This window comes from Platichthys flesus, chromosome 16 (assembly GCF_949316205.1).
Source record: "Platichthys flesus chromosome 16, fPlaFle2.1, whole genome shotgun sequence".
NCBI lineage: Eukaryota > Metazoa > Chordata > Actinopteri > Pleuronectiformes > Pleuronectidae > Platichthys > Platichthys flesus.
The window spans coordinates 15,645,510-15,666,038 of record NC_084960.1 but is presented as its reverse complement, the minus strand read 5'-3'; the positions used below and the strand labels follow the sequence as shown (position 1 = coordinate 15,666,038).

General features: G+C 41.6%; 2 protein-coding genes and 1 long non-coding RNA gene across 4 annotated transcripts in view; 1 reads left to right on the top strand and 2 right to left on the bottom strand.

Annotated features, from left to right (window-relative positions):
- zgc:153292 (uncharacterized protein LOC100003014 homolog) overlaps window positions 1-16,325 on the bottom strand; it is a 108,164-nt gene extending 91,839 nt beyond the window's left edge. Inside the window, exon 1 of one of the 2 annotated variants that reach the window (XM_062408263.1) lies at window positions 16,197-16,325. Coding sequence is in view for 1 of the 2 variants with exons in the window: in XM_062408261.1 (XP_062264245.1) it covers window positions 15,842-15,906 (65 nt within the window). In the remaining variant the exon portion in view is untranslated. Of the gene's footprint in view, window positions 1-15,841; window positions 15,994-16,196 lie in introns of those variants that run through there. The other variant, XM_062408261.1, reaches the window with a different exon arrangement.
- On the top strand, window positions 10,979-12,751 carry LOC133971228 (uncharacterized). Its single transcript, XR_009924362.1, has 3 exons — window positions 10,979-11,176; window positions 11,438-11,573; window positions 12,393-12,751. It is a non-coding gene; the product is annotated as an uncharacterized LOC133971228 (long non-coding RNA).
- Window positions 16,326-16,411: 86 nt separating the features above from the next.
- On the bottom strand, window positions 16,412-20,184 carry rusf1 (RUS family member 1). Its single transcript, XM_062408260.1, has 14 exons — window positions 19,881-20,184; window positions 19,723-19,800; window positions 19,508-19,622; window positions 18,929-18,974; window positions 18,810-18,842; window positions 18,594-18,699; window positions 18,271-18,372; window positions 17,758-17,828; window positions 17,457-17,641; window positions 17,309-17,366; window positions 17,160-17,224; window positions 16,923-17,054; window positions 16,755-16,820; window positions 16,412-16,645 (listed from the first exon to the last, which is right to left on the bottom strand). Exons 1-14 carry the CDS (start codon window positions 20,028-20,030, stop codon window positions 16,560-16,562), a joined length of 1,293 nt encoding a protein of 430 aa, XP_062264244.1. The 5' UTR covers window positions 20,031-20,184; the 3' UTR covers window positions 16,412-16,559.
- Between the last annotated feature and the right edge of the window lie 345 nt (window positions 20,185-20,529).

Sequence of the window (20,529 nt, the reverse complement as noted above, 5' to 3'; positions counted from 1 at the left end):
TACAAAAAACTTGAGGCATGTAAGCATATGATGATAGATAAAGCAATATGTTATGTTGGATAGTTTCAAGGTTACTTACCTCTAGTTCAGCACCAGCGGCTGGCCAGAAGAAGTGGAGCGATCTTCCTTGCCGCACAGGGCAAACGCAGGCAATGTGGAGACGAGCGCTTGGTCATCGAACGTTCTCTCTTCCCCGACCGCAACAGACTTGAAATTGCCTGTGCTCGGGCCCGTTAGTGCTACAACGTAGCCCTAGTTAGGGCCCGAGCACCGAATGGTGAGAGGCCCTATTGAATCTGTAAGGATTTTTATTATTATTATTATTATTATTATTATTTCCCTTTGGGGGGCTTTTTGAGGGTCTAGACATGCTCAAAAAGTTATGAAACTTTGCAGGAAATTCAAGGTCTGCGGATATTTTAGTATTCTGGAGTAATTGGAATTGGGCGTGGCAAAATGGCTCTACAGCGCCCCCTGGAACCAGCCCCTAGGTTTCCACATAACGGATTTTCATCAAAATCTGGATATAGGTGTATCGTGACCAGTCATGAAAAAAAGTCTCATGGAGCATTATGAAAAACGCAACAGGAAGTCCGCCATTTTGCTTTTAGTGGCCATTTTGGCAATATCCCACATTTTTACTTTTACGTACTTGTCCCAGGGCTTTCATCAGATCAACTTCAAATTCAGATGAGTGTCATCACAACAAGATGGAGATAAAAAATGATTGAGGGATTTTTTTTTTATCACACCGTGTGACCGTGGCATGGCGTTAAAAATTGGTTACACGCCATCAAAACACGGGCATCTGTATCTCGGACATACATGTTCCAATCAAGTCCAAACTAGACATGTAAGACAATAGTCCCCGCCTGATGACATCTATGCATAAATGATGACTTAAAACCGCAGCGCCCCCTTGTGGCAACAGGAAATGTCTTGTTTTTTGCTTGTCTTACACTTGGATGAATCTCTCCTCATCCACTGACCTCAACCATGTCAAACTGTATCAAATGGGTCCCAAACCATTGACAATGAAGACATAAGATTACCGTGACTTTTCGTCAAACGCCATATGAATGGCGTGGCATTAAAGTTCATCAACTCGCCGTGAAACACGAAATTGCTGTAACTTCAGTGTTCATGATTCTATCTCTCTCAAACTACATGTGTGTAACAACAGCCCCCCCCTGAAGATATTCATATGGTTTTAAGAAATGGGCGTGGCAAAAAAACTGACCAGCGCCCCCTATAGGGCAACCCCGGCACTACGATGGCCGACATTTATACAAATCTATCGGGACATGTGTCGTTTCATAACAAACAAAAAAATATCTTGGATAGGTATGCTTGACCAAACAGGGAGGCCGCCATTTTGGATTAAGTGGCCATTTTTTTTCCATATTCCACATTTTTACTTGATGCACTTGTCCCAGGGCTTTCATCAGATTAACTTCAAATTAAGATCAGTGCCATCACAACAAGATGGAGATAAAAAGTGATTAAGAGATTGACCTTTCGTCACACCGTGTGACCGTGGCGTGGCGTCTTGAGTTTGATTAAACGCCATCAAAACACAAGGTTCTGTATCTCGGACATACATTGTCCAATCGAGTCCAAACTAGACATGTAAGACAAGGGTGCCATCCTGATGACATCTACACAGAAATTATGACTTGAAATTACAGTGCCCCCTGGTGGCTACAGGAAGTGACATGTTTTATACTTTGATGAACTGCTCCTGGCTGATTTACAATATACAGCTCAAATCAGATCAGTCAAGTCATAAGATCATGGTCAGAATTGTGACGTTTCCTCAAACCGTGTAAACATTGATGTGCGGCCAAGGATTTTCCTTCGCCAAAGGACACGATGTTATCATAACTCCACTGTGCATTGTCCTATCACTACAAACTTCTGTCACATGGTCAGAGTCCAAGCCTGAACAGCTCTATGTGTCAATATTTCCTCAGTGTCATAGCGCCACCTACTGATTCGCCAGGAAACAGGAAGTACTTTGTTAATCCACTCTGCATTATCCAACCGGCTCCAAACTACTGAACTATGATCACAATCCTGAATAGAACAGCTCCATATATGAATATTAGTTCAGGATCATAGCGCCACCTATTGATCAGTGTGAAAATTAAGTTGCGGAAACATTGTCCAATTGACACAAAATTTCTCACGCTACATCAGAGCGCCTACTTGAACAGATCTATATGACTGTGCGTAATAATAGTGATGGCGCCACCTACTGGCAAACCTACTGCCGCAGAGCGCAAAACGCATGCAACGTGGAGAAGTGCATGCTCGATCGATGATGTGCGCTTGGTCATCGATCGCTCTCTCCACCGACCGCAACAGGCTTCAACGTGCGGGTGCTCGGGCCCGCAAGTGCTACAACGTAGCCCTAGTTATTATTATTTCCCTTTGGGGGGCTTTTTCAGGGTCTAGACATGCTCAAAAAGTTATGAAACTTTGCAGGAAATTCAAGGTCTGCGGATATTTTAGTATTCTGGAGTAATTGGAATTGGGCGTGGCAAAATGGCTCTACAGCGCCCCCTGGAACCAGCCCCTAGGTTTCCACATAACGGATTTTCATCAAAATCTGGATATAGGTGTATCGTGACCAGTCATGAAAAAAAGTCTCATGGAGCATTATGAAAAACGCAACAGGAAGTCCGCCATTTTGCTTTTAGTGGCCATTTTGGCAATATCCCACATTTTTACTTTTACGTACTTGTCCCAGGGCTTTCATCAGATCAACTTCAAATTCAGATGAGTGTCATCACAACAAGATGGAGATAAAAAATGATTGAGGGATTTTTTTTTTATCACACCGTGTGACCGTGGCATGGCGTTAAAAATTGGTTACACGCCATCAAAACACGGGCATCTGTATCTCGGACATACATGTTCCAATCAAGTCCAAACTAGACATGTAAGACAATAGTCCCCGCCTGATGACATCTATGCATAAATGATGACTTAAAACCGCAGCGCCCCCTGGTGGCAACAGGAAATGTCTTGTTTTTTGCTTGTCTTACACTTGGATGAATTTCTCCTCATCCACTGACCTCAACCATGTCAAACTGTATCAAATGGGTCCCAAGACATTGACAATGAAGACATAAGATTACCGTGACTTTTCGTCAAACGCCATATGAATGGCGTGGCATTAAAGTTCATCAACTCGCCGTGAAACACGAAATTGCTGTAACTTCAGTGTTCATGATTCTATCTCTCTCAAACTACATGTGTGTAACAACAGCCCCCCCCTGAAGATATTCATATGGTTTTAAGAAATGGGCGTGGCAAAAAAACTGACCAGCGCCCCCTATAGGGCAACCCCGGCACTACGATGGCCGACATTTATACAAATCTATCGGGACATGTGTCGTTTCATAACAAACAAAAAAATATCTTGGATAGGTATGCTTGACCAAACAGGGAGGCCGCCATTTTGGATTAAGTGGCCATTTTTTTTCCATATTCCACATTTTTACTTGATGCACTTGTCCCAGGGCTTTCATCAGATTAACTTCAAATTAAGATCAGTGCCATCACAACAAGATGGAGATAAAAAGTGATTAAGAGATTGACCTTTCGTCACACCGTGTGACCGTGGCGTGGCGTCTTGAGTTTGATTAAACGCCATCAAAACACGAGGTTCTGTATCTCGGACATACATTGTCCAATCGAGTCCAAACTAGACATGTAAGACAAGGGTGCCATCCTGATGACATCTACACAGAAATTATGACTTGAAATTACAGCGCCCCCTGGTGGCTACAGGAAGTGACATGTTTTATACTTTGATGAACTGCTCCTGTGTGATTTACAATATACAGCTCAAATCAGATCAGTCAAGTCATTAGATCATGGTCAGAATTGTGACGTTTCCTCAAACCGTGTAAACATTGATGTGCGGCGAAGGATTTTCCTTCGCCAAAGGACACGATGTTATCATAACTCCACTGTGCATTGTCCTATCACTACAAAACTTCTGTCACATGGTCAGAGTCCAAGCCTGAACAGCTCTATGTGTCAATATTTCCTCAGTGTCATAGCGCCACCTACTGATTCGCCAGGAAACAGGAAGTACTTTGTAAATCCACTCTGCATTATCCAACCGGCTCCAAACTACTGACCTATGATCACAATACTGATCTGAACAGCTCCACATATAAATATTAGTTCAGGGTCATAGCGCCACCTACTGATCAGTGTGAAAATTAAGTTGCGGAAACATTGTCCAATTGACACAAAATTTCTCACGCTACATCAGAGCGCCTACTTGAACAGATCTATATGTCTGTGCGTAATAATAGTGATGGCGCCACCTACTGGCAAACCTACTGCCGCAGAGCGCAAAACGCATGCAACGTGGAGAAGTGCATGCTCGATCGATGATGTGCGCTTGGTCATCGATCGCTCTCTCCACCGACCGCAACAGGCTTCAACGTGCGGGTGCTCGGGCCCGCAAGTGCTACAACGTAGCCCTAGTTATTATTATTATTATTATTATTTCCCTTTGGGGGGCTTTTTCAGGGTCTAGACATGCTCAAAAAGTTATGAAACTTTGCAGGAAATTCAAGGTCTGCGGATATTTTAGTATTCTGGAGTAATTGGAATTGGGCGTGGCAAAATGGCTCTACAGCGCCCCCTGGAACCAGCCCCTAGGTTTCCACATAACGGATTTTCATCAAAATCTGGATATAGGTGTATCGTGACCAGTCATGAAAAAAAGTCTCATGGAGCATTGTGAAAAACGCAACAGGAAGTCCGCCATTTTGCTTTTAGTGGCCATTTTGGCAATATCCCACATTTTTACTTTTACGTACTTGTCCCAGGGCTTTCATCAGATCAACTTCAAATTCAGATGAGTGTCATCACAACAAGATGGAGATAAAAAATGATTGAGGGATTTTTTTTTTATCACACCGTGTGACCGTGGCATGGCGTTAAAAATTGGTTACACGCCATCAAAACACGGGCATCTGTATCTCGGACATACATGTTCCAATCAAGTCCAAACTAGACATGTAAGACAAAAGTCCCCGCCTGATGACATCTATGCATAAATGATGACTTAAAACCGCAGCGCCCCCTGGTGGCAACAGGAAATGTCTTGTTTTTTTGCTTGTCTTACACTTGGATGAATTTCTCCTCATCCACTGACCTCAACCATGTCAAACTGTATCAAATGGGTCCCAAGACATTGACAATGAAGACATAAGATTACCGTGACTTTTCGTCAAACGCCATATGAATGGCGTGGCATTAAAGTTCATCAACTCGCCGTGAAACACGAAATTGCTGTAACTTCAGTGTTCATGATTCTATCTCTCTCAAACTACATGTGTGTAACAACAGCCCCCCCCTGAAGATATTCATATGGTTTTAAGAAATGGGCGTGGCAAAGAAACTGACCAGCGCCCCCTATAGGGCAACCCCGGCACTACGATGGCCGACATTTATACAAATCTATCGGGACATGTGTCGTTTCATAACAAACAAAGAAATATCTTGGATAGGTATGCTTGACCAAACAGGGAGGCCGCCATTTTGGATTAAGTGGCCATTTTTTTTCCATATTCCACATTTTTACTTGATGCACTTGTCCCAGGGCTTTCATCAGATTAACTTCAAATTAAGATCAGTGCCATCACAACAAGATGGAGATAAAAAGTGATTAAGAGATTGACCTTTCGTCACACCGTGTGACCGTGGCGTGGCGTCTTGAGTTTGATTAAACGCCATCAAAACACGAGGTTCTGTATCTCGGACATACATTGTCAAATCGAGTCCAAACTAGACATGTAAGACAAGGGTGCCATCCTGATGACATCTACACAGAAATTATGACTTGAAATTACAGCGCCCCCTGGTGGATACAGGAAGTGACATGTTTTATACTTTGATGAACTGCTCCTGTGTGATTTACAATATACAGCTCAAATCAGATCAGTCAAGTCATTAGATCATGGTCAGAATTGTGACGTTTCCTCAAACCGTGTAAACATTGATGTGCGGCGAAGGATTTTCCTTCGCCAAAGGACACGATGTTATCATAACTCCACTGTGTATTGTCCTATCACTACAAAACTTCTGTCACATGGTCAGAGTCCAAGCCTGAACAGCTCTATGTGTCAATATTTCCTCAGTGTCATAGCGCCACCTACTGATTCGCCAGGAAACAGGAAGTACTTTGTTAATCCACTCTGCATTATCCAACCGACTCCAAACTACTGACCTATGATCACAATCCTGAATAGAACAGCTCCATATATGAATATTAGTTCCGGATCATAGCGCCACCTATTGATCAGTGTGAAAATTAAGTTGCGGAAACATTGTCCAATTGACACAAAATTTCTCACGCTACATCAGAGTGCCTACTTGAACAGATCTATATGTCTGTGCGTAATAATAGTGATGGCGCCACCTACTGGCAAACCTACTGCCGCAGAGCGCAAAACGCATGCAACGTGGAGAAGTGCATGCTCGATCGATGATGTGCGCTTGGTCATCGATCGCTCTCTCCACCGACCGCAACAGGCTTCAACGTGCGGGTGCTCGGGCCCGCAAGTGCTACAACGTAGCCCTAGTTATTAGGGCCCGAGCACCGAATGGTGAGAGGCCCTATTGAATCTGTAAGGATTTTTATTATTATTATTATTATTATTATTATTATTATTATTATTATTATTTCCCTTTGGGGGGCTTTTTCAGGGTCTAGACATGCTCAAAAAGTTATGAAACTTTGCAGGAAATTCAAGGTCTGCGGATATTTTAGTATTCTGGAGTAATTGGAATTGGGCGTGGCAAAATGGCTCTACAGCGCCCCCTGGAACCAGCCCCTAGGTTTCCACATAACGGATTTTCATCAAAATCTGGATATAGGTGTATCGTGACCAGTCATGAAAAAAAGTCTCATGGAGCATTATGAAAAACACAACAGGAAGTCCGCCATTTTGCTTTTAGTGGCCATTTTGGCAATATCCCACATTTTTACTTTTACGTACTTGTCCCAGGGCTTTCATCAGATCAACTTCAAATTCAGATGAGTGTCATCACAACAAGATGGAGATAAAAAATGATTGAGGGATTTTTTTTTTATCACACCGTGTGACCGTGGCATGGCGTTAAAAATTGGTTACACGCCATCAAAACACGGGCATCTGTATCTCGGACATACATGTTCCAATCAAGTCCAAACTAGACATGTAAGACAATAGTCCCCGCCTGATGACATCTATGCATAAATGATGACTTAAAACCGCAGCGCCCCCTGGTGGCAACAGGAAATGTCTTGTTTTTTGCTTGTCTTACACTTGGATGAATTTCTCCTCATCCACTGACCTCAACCATGTCAAACTGTATCAAATGGGTCCCAAGACATTGACAATGAAGACATAAGATTACCGTGACTTTTCGTCAAACGCCATATGAATGGCGTGGCATTAAAGTTCATCAACTCGCCGTGAAACACGAAATTGCTGTAACTTCAGTGTTCATGATTCTATCTCTCTCAAACTACATGTGTGTAACAACAGCCCCCCCCTGAAGATATTCATATGGTTTTAAGAAATGGGCGTGGCAAAAAAACTGACCAGCGCCCCCTATAGGGCAACCCCGGCACTACGATGGCCGACATTTATACAAATCTATCGGGACATGTGTCGTTTCATAACAAACAAAAAAATATCTTGGATAGGTATGCTTGACCAAACAGGGAGGCCGCCATTTTGGATTAAGTGGCCATTTTTTTTCCATATTCCACATTTTTACTTGATGCACTTGTCCCAGGGCTTTCATCAGATTAACTTCAAATTAAGATCAGTGCCATCACAACAAGATGGAGATAAAAAGTGATTAAGAGATTGACCTTTCGTCACACCGTGTGACCGTGGCGTGGCGTCTTGAGTTTGATTAAACGCCATCAAAACACGAGGTTCTGTATCTCGGACATACATTGTCCAATTGAGTCCAAACTAGACATGTAAGACAAGGGTGCCATCCTGATGACATCTACACAGAAATTATGACTTGAAATTACAGCGCCCCCTGGTGGCTACAGGAAGTGACATGTTTTATACTTTGATGAACTGCTCCTGGCTGATTTACAATATACAGCTCAAATCACATCAGTCAAGTCATTAGATCATGGTCAGAATTGTGACGTTTCCTCAAACCGTGTAAACATTGATGTGCGGCGAAGGATTTTCCTTCGCCAAAGGACACGATGTTATCATAACTCCACTGTGCATTGTCCTATCACTACAAAACTTCTGTCACATGGTCAGAGTCCAAGCCTGAACAGCTCTATGTGTCAATATTTCCTCAGTGTCATAGCGCCACCTACTGATTCGCCAGGAAACAGGAAGTACTTTGTTAATCCACTCTGCATTATCCAACCGGCTCCAAACTACTGACCTATGATCACAATCCTGAATAGAACAGCTCCATATATGAATATTAGTTCAGGATCATAGCGCCACCTATTGATCAGTGTGAAAATTAAGTTGCGGAAACATTGTCCAATTGACACAAAATTTCTCACGCTACATCAGAGCGCCTACATGAACAGATATATATGTCTGTGCGTAATAATAGTGATGGCGCCACCTACTGGCAAACCTACTGCCGCAGAGCGCAAAACGCATGCAACGTGGAGAAGTGCATGCTCGATCGATGATGTGCGCTTGCTCATCGATCGCTCTCTCCACCGACCGCAACAGGCTTCAACGTGCGGGTGCTCGGGCCCGCAAGTGCTACAACGTAGCCCTAGTTAGGGCCCGAGCACCGAAATCGGTGGGAGGCCCTATTGAAATTGAAATGATTATTATTATTATTATTATTATTTTTCTTAGCTTAAATGAATTGGCTTTTTGAGGGCTTTAATGTGCTCAAAAAGTTGTAGGAGTTTGCAGTAAATTCGAAGGCGGCGTAAAATTACGTATTCTGGAGTATTTTGAAAAGGGCGTGGCAAAATGGCTCAAGAGCGCCACCTACGGAAAAGCCCCTCATTTAGCATTCACCGATCCTCAAAAAAAACAAAGATTATTGTGTATCATGACTAGATGCACAAAAAAGTCCATCAGTGCATTATGAATAACGCAACAGGAAGCCCGCCAGTTTGACTTTAGTGGCCATTTTGGTCATATTCCATATTTTTTCTTTGATGTACTTGTCGTACAGCTTTCATCAGATCAACTTCAAATTTAGACGATCGTCATCACAACAAATTGGAGATCTAAAGTTATTGAAGGATTACGTTTTAGCAAAACCGTCTGACCGTGGTGTGGCGTTAAAGTTTGATGAAACGCCATCAAAACACAAGCTTCCATATTTCAGACATATTTTGTCCAATTGAGTCCAAACTAGACACATTCGACAAGAGTCGCCACCAGAAGACATGGGTGCAGAAATTGTGACTTACAATCACAGCGCCCCCTGGTGGTAACGCGAAATGTCTTATTTTGGTACGTGTTATGTTTTTATGTACTACTCAGACAGCTTTCATCAGATCAACTTAAAAATTAGATGAGACTCTACAAAACAAGATGAAGATCTAAAGTTATCAGAATTTAAACTTTTCATCATACCGTGTGACCGTGGTGAGGTCTCAAAGTTCGACTAAACGCCAATATAAGCGAGCTTCTGTAACTTAGACATATTTTGTCCAATCGACTCCAAACTACACATATAAGACAAGAGTCGCGACCGGAAGACATCTACCTAGAAATCATGACTTAAAAGGAAAGCGCCCCCTGGTGGCATCAGGAAATGTCTTGTTTTGGTCATCTTACTCTTTGATGTATTTCCCTCCAGCCACTTTACTAAACCATGTCAAACTGTGTCAAATTGGTCTCAAGATATTGATAATGTAGGCATAACATTATTGTGACTTTTCATCATGCAGATTGTTAATGGCGTGGCATCAAAGTTCATCAGCTCACCATGACCTATGAAACCCATTTTAACAGAGTTACCCTGAACGCAGCATGAGACCGCTTTCGGTTTGTTACGTCTCACACTTGGATGTATTTCTCCTCATTCACTTTGCTAAACCATGTCAAACTGTGTCACATGGGTCTCAATATATTGATAATGTAGGCATAACATTGCTGTGAGTTTTCATCATGCGGATTATTCATAGCTTTGCAGCAGACTTCTTCAACTCGCCATGACAAACGAAGCTGCATTTAACACAGCTGCAAGTGAACGCCTCATGAGTTACGTCGTCACAAGCTGCGGAGCTGTGTATCACGAAGAACCGGAGAACGGTTGGCGAGTCTGGATGAGAGGACGGCGGCGGAGTAACTGTGGACGTTGTTCGCTCAGCAGGTTAGAGTGTGGGACTCAAAGGTTTTTGTCCCCTCTCCCGTTGTGTCTTTTCCTGTGTGAACTCTGCCGCTCTCAACAGCAGCACTGGCTATGAGCTAGCTCCTGCTAGCTCCGACGAAGCATCTCTCAACTGCTACGTAAGTTAAACGGACACTTCTGACTGACTGTGATGATAAGCAAAAGAGACACTGTGGATGTGTGATGTGTTGTACTGCATTTGTTTGATCTGTTTACTAATACTAGCTCTAATAAATACTGTATAAATTATATTTTGCTCCTGAATTGAACTGTGTTAAAGGGGTTCACATGGAAAATATATGTTCAATTATGTAAAGGGTGATTTTTGTTACTATTATACTAATGGAGATTTAGCACTTGCTACACATTGTAAGAGCAGCTGTTCAAAGGAGCACTACGTCTTTTAAGGCTCTTTATTCAGAGTCACGGTGTTGATGTCCTGTCACGTGTTACAGTGAAAAATAACCGTGTCTCCCACCTTCAGTATTTAAATCGTTAATCTCAGACAGACTTCACTGAATTCTTTTGTTAAATATGAGTAAGTCATAGCCTTGTACCTTTACTACAACAGACAGTGTCATACAGAGTTGTGGGCTTATATGCACTACCTATTTCCTAATCTGAAATGATTATGCTCTGATTAACTTTGAACTAATATTTTATTTTTACCATTTAAAAGTCTGTTAATTACTTAACCTGGCCCATGTATGACTTTACATATCTGTGTATTGGTTTCATGTTCCTCTAGAAGGTCCAACTTGACACACAACTTGAATCCAACCAGACTGAACACTGACTCCAGGTACAGACCTGATTTCATTACTTAAAAACAATCAAAGTATTGCACATAATACATAATGTATTAAATTATAATGCAATACTTTTAATGTGAAATAGCTCCATTAAAAACATTCATTGTCATGGTAGTGCACGTTTTAATCCAAAAGCATATTCAAATACACAGTTGAATATCCACAGAAAATAAGATTACACACTTTGTTCATATGTAACTCTTCCTCTACAATAATGACGATCACTTTCATGTTTCCTATCATTTTATTAGGGACAGACGAGCCTGAAGGACACAGCTGTGATGACCATGTTCTGTCTCTTATGGCAAAGCAGAAATATAAAACACTGGGTTCTTATCTAAAGTGTATCAAATCAGATCTCCACCATGTTGCTGCTGAGGACATCAGGTGCTGCAGTTCTTCATCTATGAAGAGAAAAAACGCACTGTTAAAGAATGTTTTGTGTTGTGTATAAAGCACAACAGATTTCAGATAGAACTGTTGTACTGTGGTCTTGGTTTATATCCTCATGGTGAAATGTACATATTTTAAGTCCCTTCTGATAAAAGTGCTGAAAGAAATACAACATTGTACAAATACATAAAATGTCTTTCTACCTCATCAGTACTATTCAAGGTGATAATCTCCCACAGACCTATTGATAACAGTCCAAATCAAGTCTTTCCACTTCTCTCAGTGTGAAAACATAATTCTATAATTAATTTGAGAACTGTTTACAACACTGATGTGTGGAGATTAAAATCATACCTAAACTGTCTAATTCACTGTAAAACTCCATGACATTCGCAGGCCATCTGTAGTTAAGGGAGCAACGCATGGAGTGATGTGTAGATTACTAGTTTGATGATGCATGAGGAGAGGCGGTGGTCGAGTGGCAGAAACTTGGACTATGGGCAGAGAAGGTCTCTGGTTCGTCTTTGGTTCGACTCCATGGAGAGACAACAAAAGTCGAACCTGGATTGATCTGTCCAAAAATCCAAGAGTCTCCCTACCCTCTCTAGTGCCCATGAGCAAGGCACCTCACTCCCCCAACATCTGCTCCCCCGAGCGCCGTACATGGTCGCTCACTGCTCTGTGTGTCCTGCACCAGATGGGTAAAAAGCAGCGATTAAATTTCCCTACCTGCATGAGTGTGCCTTTGCATGTCTGTGCATGTGTTTGGGATGAATAAATGGATTTTAATCTTAATCTTTTAATCTTAATCAGTTGTCTTCCAGTTGACCAGCATGAAGCTGCAGATCTCCACCATGTTGCTGCTGGGGACATCAGGAGCTGCATTAATGAGGAGCAGAAGCGTACTGTTATGAATGTTTTGTGTTGTTTATGAAGCACTACTTATTTCAGCTAGAACCGATGTACTAGGGTCTGGGTTTGTATCCTAATGGTTAAATGCACATACTTTAAATCGCTTTTGATAAAACGTGACAAAGAAATACAACATTGTACACATAGATAAAATGTCTTTCTACCTCATCTGTAATATTCAAGGTGATGATCTCCCACAGAGCTGTTGATAACAGTCCACATCAAGTCTCTCCACTTCCCTCAGTGTGAAAACATAATTATATAATTAATTGGAGAAGTGTTTACAACACTGATGTGTGGACATTATAATCTTATCACTACTGTCTAGTTCACTCTACAACTCCATGACAGACTAAATAAACGATGTGAAAATAGTAATGGCGGATGTACCATCCTGTATCAGAATATTGGTGAAACAGTTACTATCACATGAAACGTACACGTGTAGCGTATTGATAGTAACTCATTAAAAAAAATAATGTCACAACCAAAACAAGACTGTGGAGTTATCTTGCTTCAATCTGTTCATTAGACGTGATAAATAAACGGTAACTTTTATAACAATTACATATTACAAAAAACTTGAGGCATGTAAGCATATGATGATAGATAAAGCAATAGGTTATGTTGGATAGTTTCAAGGTTACTTACCTCTAGTTCAGCACCAGCGGCTGGCCAGAAGAAGTGGAGCTATCTTCCTTGCCGCACAGGGCAAACGCAGGCAATGTGGAGACGAGCGCTTGGTCATCGAACGTTCTCTCTTCCCCGACCGCAACAGACTTGAAATTGCCTGTGCTCGGGCCCGTTAGTGCTACAACGTAGCCCTAGTTATTATTATTTCCCTTTGGGGGGCTTTTTCAGGGTCTAGACATGCTCAAAAAGTTATGAAACTTTGCAGGAAATTCAAGGTCTGCGGATATTTTAGTATTCTGGAGTAATTGGAATTGGGCGTGGCAAAATGGCTCTACAGCGCCCCCTGGAACCAGCCCCTAGGTTTCCACATAACGGATTTTCATCAAAATCTGGATATAGGTGTATCGTGACCAGTCATGAAAAAAAGTCTCATGGAGCATTATGAAAAACGCAACAGGAAGTCCGCCATTTTGCTTTTAGTGGCCATTTTGGCAATATCCCACATTTTTACTTTTACGTACTTGTCCCAGGGCTTTCATCAGATCAACTTCAAATTCAGATGAGTGTCATCACAACAAGATGGAGATAAAAAATGATTGAGGGATTTTTTTTTTATCACACCGTGTGACCGTGGCATGGCGTTAAAAATTGGTTACACGCCATCAAAACACGGGCATCTGTATCTCGGACATACATGTTCCAATCAAGTCCAAACTAGACATGTAAGACAATAGTCCCCGCCTGATGACATCTATGCATAAATGATGACTTAAAACCGCAGCGCCCCCTGGTGGCAACAGGAAATGTCTTGTTTTTTGCTTGTCTTACACTTGGATGAATTTCTCCTCATCCACTGACCTCAACCATGTCAAACTGTATCAAATGGGTCCCAAGACATTGACAATGAAGACATAAGATTACCGTGACTTTTCGTCAAACGCCATATGAATGGCGTGGCATTAAAGTTCATCAACTCGCCGTGAAACACGAAATTGCTGTAACTTCAGTGTTCATGATTCTATCTCTCTCAAACTACATGTGTGTAACAACAGCCCCCCCCTGAAGATATTCATATGGTTTTAAGAAATGGGCGTGGCAAAAAAACTGACCAGCGCCCCCTATAGGGCAACCCCGGCACTACGATGGCCGACATTTATACAAATCTATCGGGACATGTGTCGTTTCATAACAAACAAAAAAATATCTTGGATAGGTATGCTTGACCAAACAGGGAGGCCGCCATTTTGGATTAAGTGGCCATTTTTTTTCCATATTCCACATTTTTACTTGATGCACTTGTCCCAGGGCTTTCATCAGATTAACTTCAAATTAAGATCAGTGCCATCACAACAAGATGGAGATAAAAAGTGATTAAGAGATTGACCTTTCGTCACACCGTGTGACCGTGGCGTGGCGTCTTGAGTTTGATTAAACGCCATCAAAACACGAGGTTCTGTATCTCGGACATACATTGTCCAATCGAGTCCAAACTAGACATGTAAGACAAGGGTGCCATCCTGATGACATCTACACAGAAATTATGACTTGAAATTACAGCGCCCCCTGGTGGCTACAGGAAGTGACATGTTTTATACTTTGATGAACTGCTCCTGTGTGATTTACAATATACAGCTCAAATCAGATCAGTCAAGTCATTAGATCATGGTCAGAATTGTGACGTTTCCTCAAACCGTGTAAACATTGATGTGCGGCGAAGGATTTTCCTTCGCCAAAGGACACGATGTTATCATAACTCCACTGTGCATTGTCCTATCACTACAAAACTTCTGTCACATGGTCAGAGTCCAAGCCTGAACAGCTCTATGTGTCAATATTTCCTCAGTGTCATAGCGCCACCTACTGATTCGCCAGGAAACAGGAAGTACTTTGTAAATCCACTCTGCATTATCCAACCGGCTCCAAACTACTGACCTATGATCACAATACTGATCTGAACAGCTCCACATATAAATATTAGTTCAGGGTCATAGCGCCACCTACTGATCAGTGTGAAAATTAAGTTGCGGAAACATTGTCCAATTGACACAAAATTTCTCACGCTACATCAGAGCGCCTACTTGAACAGATCTATATGTCTGTGCGTAATAATAGTGATGGCGCCACCTACTGGCAAACCTACTGCCGCAGAGCGCAAAACGCATGCAACGTGGAGAAGTGCATGCTCGATCGATGATGTGCGCTTGGTCATCGATCGCTCTCTCCACCGACCGCAACAGGCTTCAACGTGCGGGTGCTCGGGCCCGCAAGTGCTACAACGTAGCCCTAGTTAAGCTTTGCATCCAAATTCTTTGTGTCTGAAAGTCCAGTTCAAATATTACACTTCTTTTTTCAGTAAATAGAGATTGTAGATGTCCCTCCATTATATTGCGATTTTTGAGGATCCAACCATGTTGGTTTTCTAGTTGATCAAGTCTAATGAAAACAACAGAGTAAAGTAAAGTAAACACAACACAGCGCCTGCAGGTGTGCGGCTTGTCCTCCATTACCCAGACTGCACAAGTCAAGTCAACTACAGATTACATTAGAACATTTTATAATACTTAATAAAATCCGTAGTGACTGTAAATACAACTTAAAGAGGAGCTGAATCACACTTCCAACCAACCTTATTGCTGCTAGCTTAACATTCACCTCACTATGCTAGCTTGCTACCTCCTGGTTTATGGCAAAAAATGGTGACTAAATTGAAAACTTACTTAAAAAACTTTACATCTGATTCACTGGAGCTTTCGCAGTTGTAGGCACATTTATATCTCCCCATTTTAAACCAGTTCTCCAGCGAAAGGACTGATTTAGTTGTTGGAGTTTGAAAGAGCGATGAAATTTACAAAAAGTGTGTACACATCCGATTGAAACTTTCAAAATAAAAGCCTCGCGACAAATTATAAATTTCGGTTTACGTTTGAAAACACGTGGTGTATCTACGAAGATAAATGTATTTAGCAGAATATACAATTATCTTTTAATTCTAGTATCAACCCTTGACATTCAACTTCACCCATCACCAAATATCTCATATACTGTTTAAGCCAAACGTTTTTCCGCTCTTACCCTTCAGAATGCTGCTAACTTTTCAACCACTTTGCTTTTGTTCTTCTTCATGATGTGTTGGTTGGTTATAGAAGGCTCAATATCGCCCCCTTTCCCTGGCGGATGCAATGGTTTTTGTTTTGTTTTGACTTTTCAATAAATCATTAAAATAATAACATTTGCGCTCTCATTGTACAATTTTCTGATTTTAATTGATCAATAACAAAATAAAAATATCCATGTACAAAATGTATATTTTCATCTAAATGTATCATCCACACTGACAGATTGAAACGTATTGAATCAAACAGGATGAACTTAAAAAAATAATTGTTGGATAAATGTGATATAAACAGTGAGGATGGCCTGCAGACGCCTCGCAGCTCAGCTGCTCTTAGATTTCCACTGGACCCTCCACTCATCCCAGTCCAGCAGAGTTCGTTTTGTGTCCCATCCTGCAGCTTCTACACCTGGAAAATATTTGAGCAAAATCATGATTCATTATTCTTGATAAAAAAACATTAATATACAAGATCAAGCAGACAATGGGTGACTTAAAACTGTTTTGTGTAGACTCACCTTTGAGAAACGGATGAAAAATAGTGTCCATCAGCTTGTGACTCTCATGCACCATCTCCCAGTGACCTTTCGAAAAAATAAACACAATTTTGCAGTGTTTATCCATTGGTTACCTTGAAGAATCTCTATTAATGTAAATTAATTACAGAATTAGCCTTAAAGACTCACTTTGCTGTTGTTGTGCAGCAAGTTCTGTGGAAGCTAGAGGGCTCAACTTGCTACTGATCCACACAGCCTGACACACGGCTCTGATTTCATCATGCACCGATGCTTCTGGTCCCAAACAAACACACACGCACCCTGCGAAAGGACGACAGGTGACTTAAAAAACATTCAAAGTTGTTAACATGACTCTTGAACACACTGTTTCTCTGTGAGGGAAGAAGTCATCTCAGGCCGACGTACCGTTTCTCACCCCTAAGAGGTAATGCATGTTGTTTTGCGTCAGAGCCATCTGAAGATCCTCTGGGCTAAAGAATAAGAAGATAAAATGTATCTGTACACTTTTTCTGAGTGTACTTTTTTGTCATATAAGAACTGATAGATGAAACTACCTTTGCCCAATCTCCTGCAGCCTCACTCCAAGTCTAATTGGCACCGTTTTGCTAAACTCTGTGTGGGAAAAAACACATTTTATAATTTTCAATGTGCTTAATCAACATATTAAAACTTCATTATGAAATGTGGGATAATTTCTTTTACCAAAGAACACTGGCTCTCTCTGATTGGCCTCTAGTGGACTCAGGACTCTTCTGTCTTTCAGGTACTGCTGCAACACGATCGAAAGCCGTGCCTCATTGAAGGTTTCCATGACAACCGAACGCACAGCCTTGTAATTGGCAAAAAGGTGGAGGATGGTGAAGAGGAAGAAGAGGCTGAGAGTCAGTCTGAGGGGGCAGATGGAGGAAATGAGAAAGGAGTTAGACGACATAAAAGAGGCAACAGACTCCAAATATAATTAAAATGTCTTTGGGATTTCAAGTTCAAATAAATTTGCACATACAATGGATTATCAGTGACGAGGGGAATGAGCATCAAGCTGATCAGCAGTCCTGCCAGGTTCACTAACGTCTCCTGTGGAAAATTTAAACAGCTTCTGATGAGCTCTAATTATTTTAGGTAAAAGCTCAGTAAAACCTGCAGTTTGGAAACAGCTGAACTTCAGGCTTTTTAAAACAACATTTTTACATGAACATAAATCAATACATTTTTGGTTTCTGGTCCAGGGTTATCAAACAGAACAGAGCCCTCGTAAATGTTATTCATAACACCAGTGTTTCTTCTTCTATGGCATGTCTAGTGTGATAGAGGCCTATTGCACTCCATTATTCATAATGAAATATGACATAGAACACACAGTGTATATGGTATCTGGTAATTTAGTGCTGTTTATATGATATATCTACATTTTGAGTAGAACACGGAACACGATTTAGGCCATTGTACTGTCACTGTTTACTGTGGACGGCTCAATGACAAATAGACATAGAGACAAAAACTTTTGAAAAAAAAGTACCTGACTACCATCTTTGGCAGAGATGTCAGCCATGTTGTCTCTGCGAGCCTGATGAACCGTCAGAGCAGCTCTGGTCGCTCCACCTGCAACTCCAACAATGGACTGGAGAAGACAAACACATATAAGCTCAGTTGAGCCAATCTTGAGCAGAAACACAATAATTATATAAATAAAAAAAACACCACAAAGAGCATCATAGTTTGTGTAGATGTAAAATTTAACTTTGGACTATTCAGATTTAAACTTCATGTTAACTTCTTCAGCTTCAGAAATAGTATTCTTGAGTTTTTCAATCACGGATGAGCAAATTAATTACATCTTACCTTGAATATCCCAGCGATGCACACAATCGAGGTGAAAAAAACAGGAAAGTATGGAGCCAATATCTCCATGAACATGGCACTGTCGTTGAGCACATCAGCAAAAAGCCTGGAAAGACGATGACAGCAGAGGATTCGTGACATCAAGTGGGTTTTAGGATAATGTTTAGACTCAATAAGTCTTCAAGATAAAATGTCTGTACATCATCGAGACAGTACCTCCATTTTTTGGCCTCAGAGTCCAGTTTACTCCTGTAACAGAAACAAAGAAGTTCCAACAGGAAACAATGAGACACTTGTCAAGCTTTTACTTGAATAGAGCAAAAACATGATCGTACCCTTTCTGCCAGGCGAAGAGGATTCTTCCCAGCATGCCCGTCCCATCTGCAGGGGAGAACATAATTTCACATGATGCTCTGAAGAAGTCTGTCACTTTATAAGTTGATTACCTACGACCAAGAGTTTTTTTTTTCCACGTATGTCCGTTGGTTTCCTTATGTTTGTCAGAAGGATTACAGATTTCCAACACATTTGGTGTTAGGAGAGAACACGAGTCAAGAAAGAACCTATTAAGGTTCAAGTTTTTTTTAAATGTCCACTTCTTTCCCAGGAAATGATTCATGGATCTTAATTGATATAAATCCAACATATCTTGAGGACTGATATCTATGAGTTTGCAACTCGGTGTGGCTCCAAGTAAAAATCAGCAGATTTAATGTGGTTTCAAATGGGGGTCAGCTAATTTTTCGTCACTGTACGGTAACGAGTTTTAGCGCAGATATGGACATGGGGCAGATCCAGGATTCTTTGTTTCATCACTTTCTTTAATGTTGCGAGACAGGGGCCCTCGGTGGAGATGTGCATTCAGCTGGGTGACGTTCTAATGGTATTTTGTTGTTGTTTTCTAAAGGGATCACCTCTCAATAACCAGGTGACGGTGGCTGCAGCCACTGTGGCCTCGTGGTTTCCAACACCGACCCCTCGGAGAGACGCCTGAGTGGCCAGGGTCCCAGACAGGGAGCTGGCGAAAGCCTGAGGGGGGAGAGGAGAGAGTGGGTGGAGAGAGTTTCAGTCTGGTTGGGGGGTGATGCAGATGATGGAGATGATGATCTCAGTGGTTCTTCAGAGGTACCTGCACTGTGTCCCAGAACTGGTACTGCAGGTAGTCATCACTGACACTCTCTGGGTAGCCTTGAGGCAGAAACACACTCTGAAACCCAAGGATGTAAATGTGAGCAACGGGCTGAACAGTCAGTATTGCTACGTGGACATGCTGTAGATCTGTCTTACTTTGAACACTCCAACAATAGAGTTTCTTCTTGAAGCACCTTCACGTCCTTCTCTCCTCCTCTCTACCACTCCATCTTTCACTAAGTACATCCATGAGCCTGCGCTGCCATATCTCTCTGTGGCCAGAGGCAGCTCGTTGTCCTTCTCCATCCCGGCTGCGGCGAGCGGAGCAGACGGAATGTGAACACACTAACAAACACTGGGAAACGTAAAGCTATCGTTCATTTGACTGTGAACAATGTTTATCGCAGCCAGTCGACGTGTCGCGTTTCCTGTGAGCTGCTTCCGTGTTTTCTTCCGCCTTCAGAGTTTGGCGATCGCTCATTGGTGGAGAGAGTTGAAGGCGCCGCTTGAGTCAACACAGATTAAATATTAAATCTATTATTATTTCTGACAACTAAATGTGCAGCTGCATCTCAACTCCAGTCAAACAGAGATATGAAATAATAATACAAAATCATAATCCAAATTTGACATAAAATTTTAAAACAGACAATGAAGATATTTGATGAAGAAAGTGATCGAACTACATATAGAACGAAAAGAGGTGAAGAGAGATGAAGAAAAATATTAATATATATTACACATGTAATGTATAATATGACATATTAAAAGATAAAAAAATATAAGGAAAAAGGTAAAACATTTA

Bases quoted from the DNA above. Each gene is read 5' to 3' on its own strand.
- rusf1 (XM_062408260.1), bottom strand. From the start codon at position 20,030: ATGGAGAAGGACAACGAGCTGCCTCTGGCCACAGAGAGATATGGCAGC. The intron at 18,373-18,593 runs GTAAGATGTAAT...TGTCTTCTCCAG, and splicing joins GCATCGCTGGGATATTCAAG to TCCATTGTTGGAGTTGCAGG. The intron at 17,225-17,308 runs GTAGTTTCATCT...CTTATTCTTTAG, and splicing joins CTGCAGGAGATTGGGCAAAG to CCCAGAGGATCTTCAGATGG.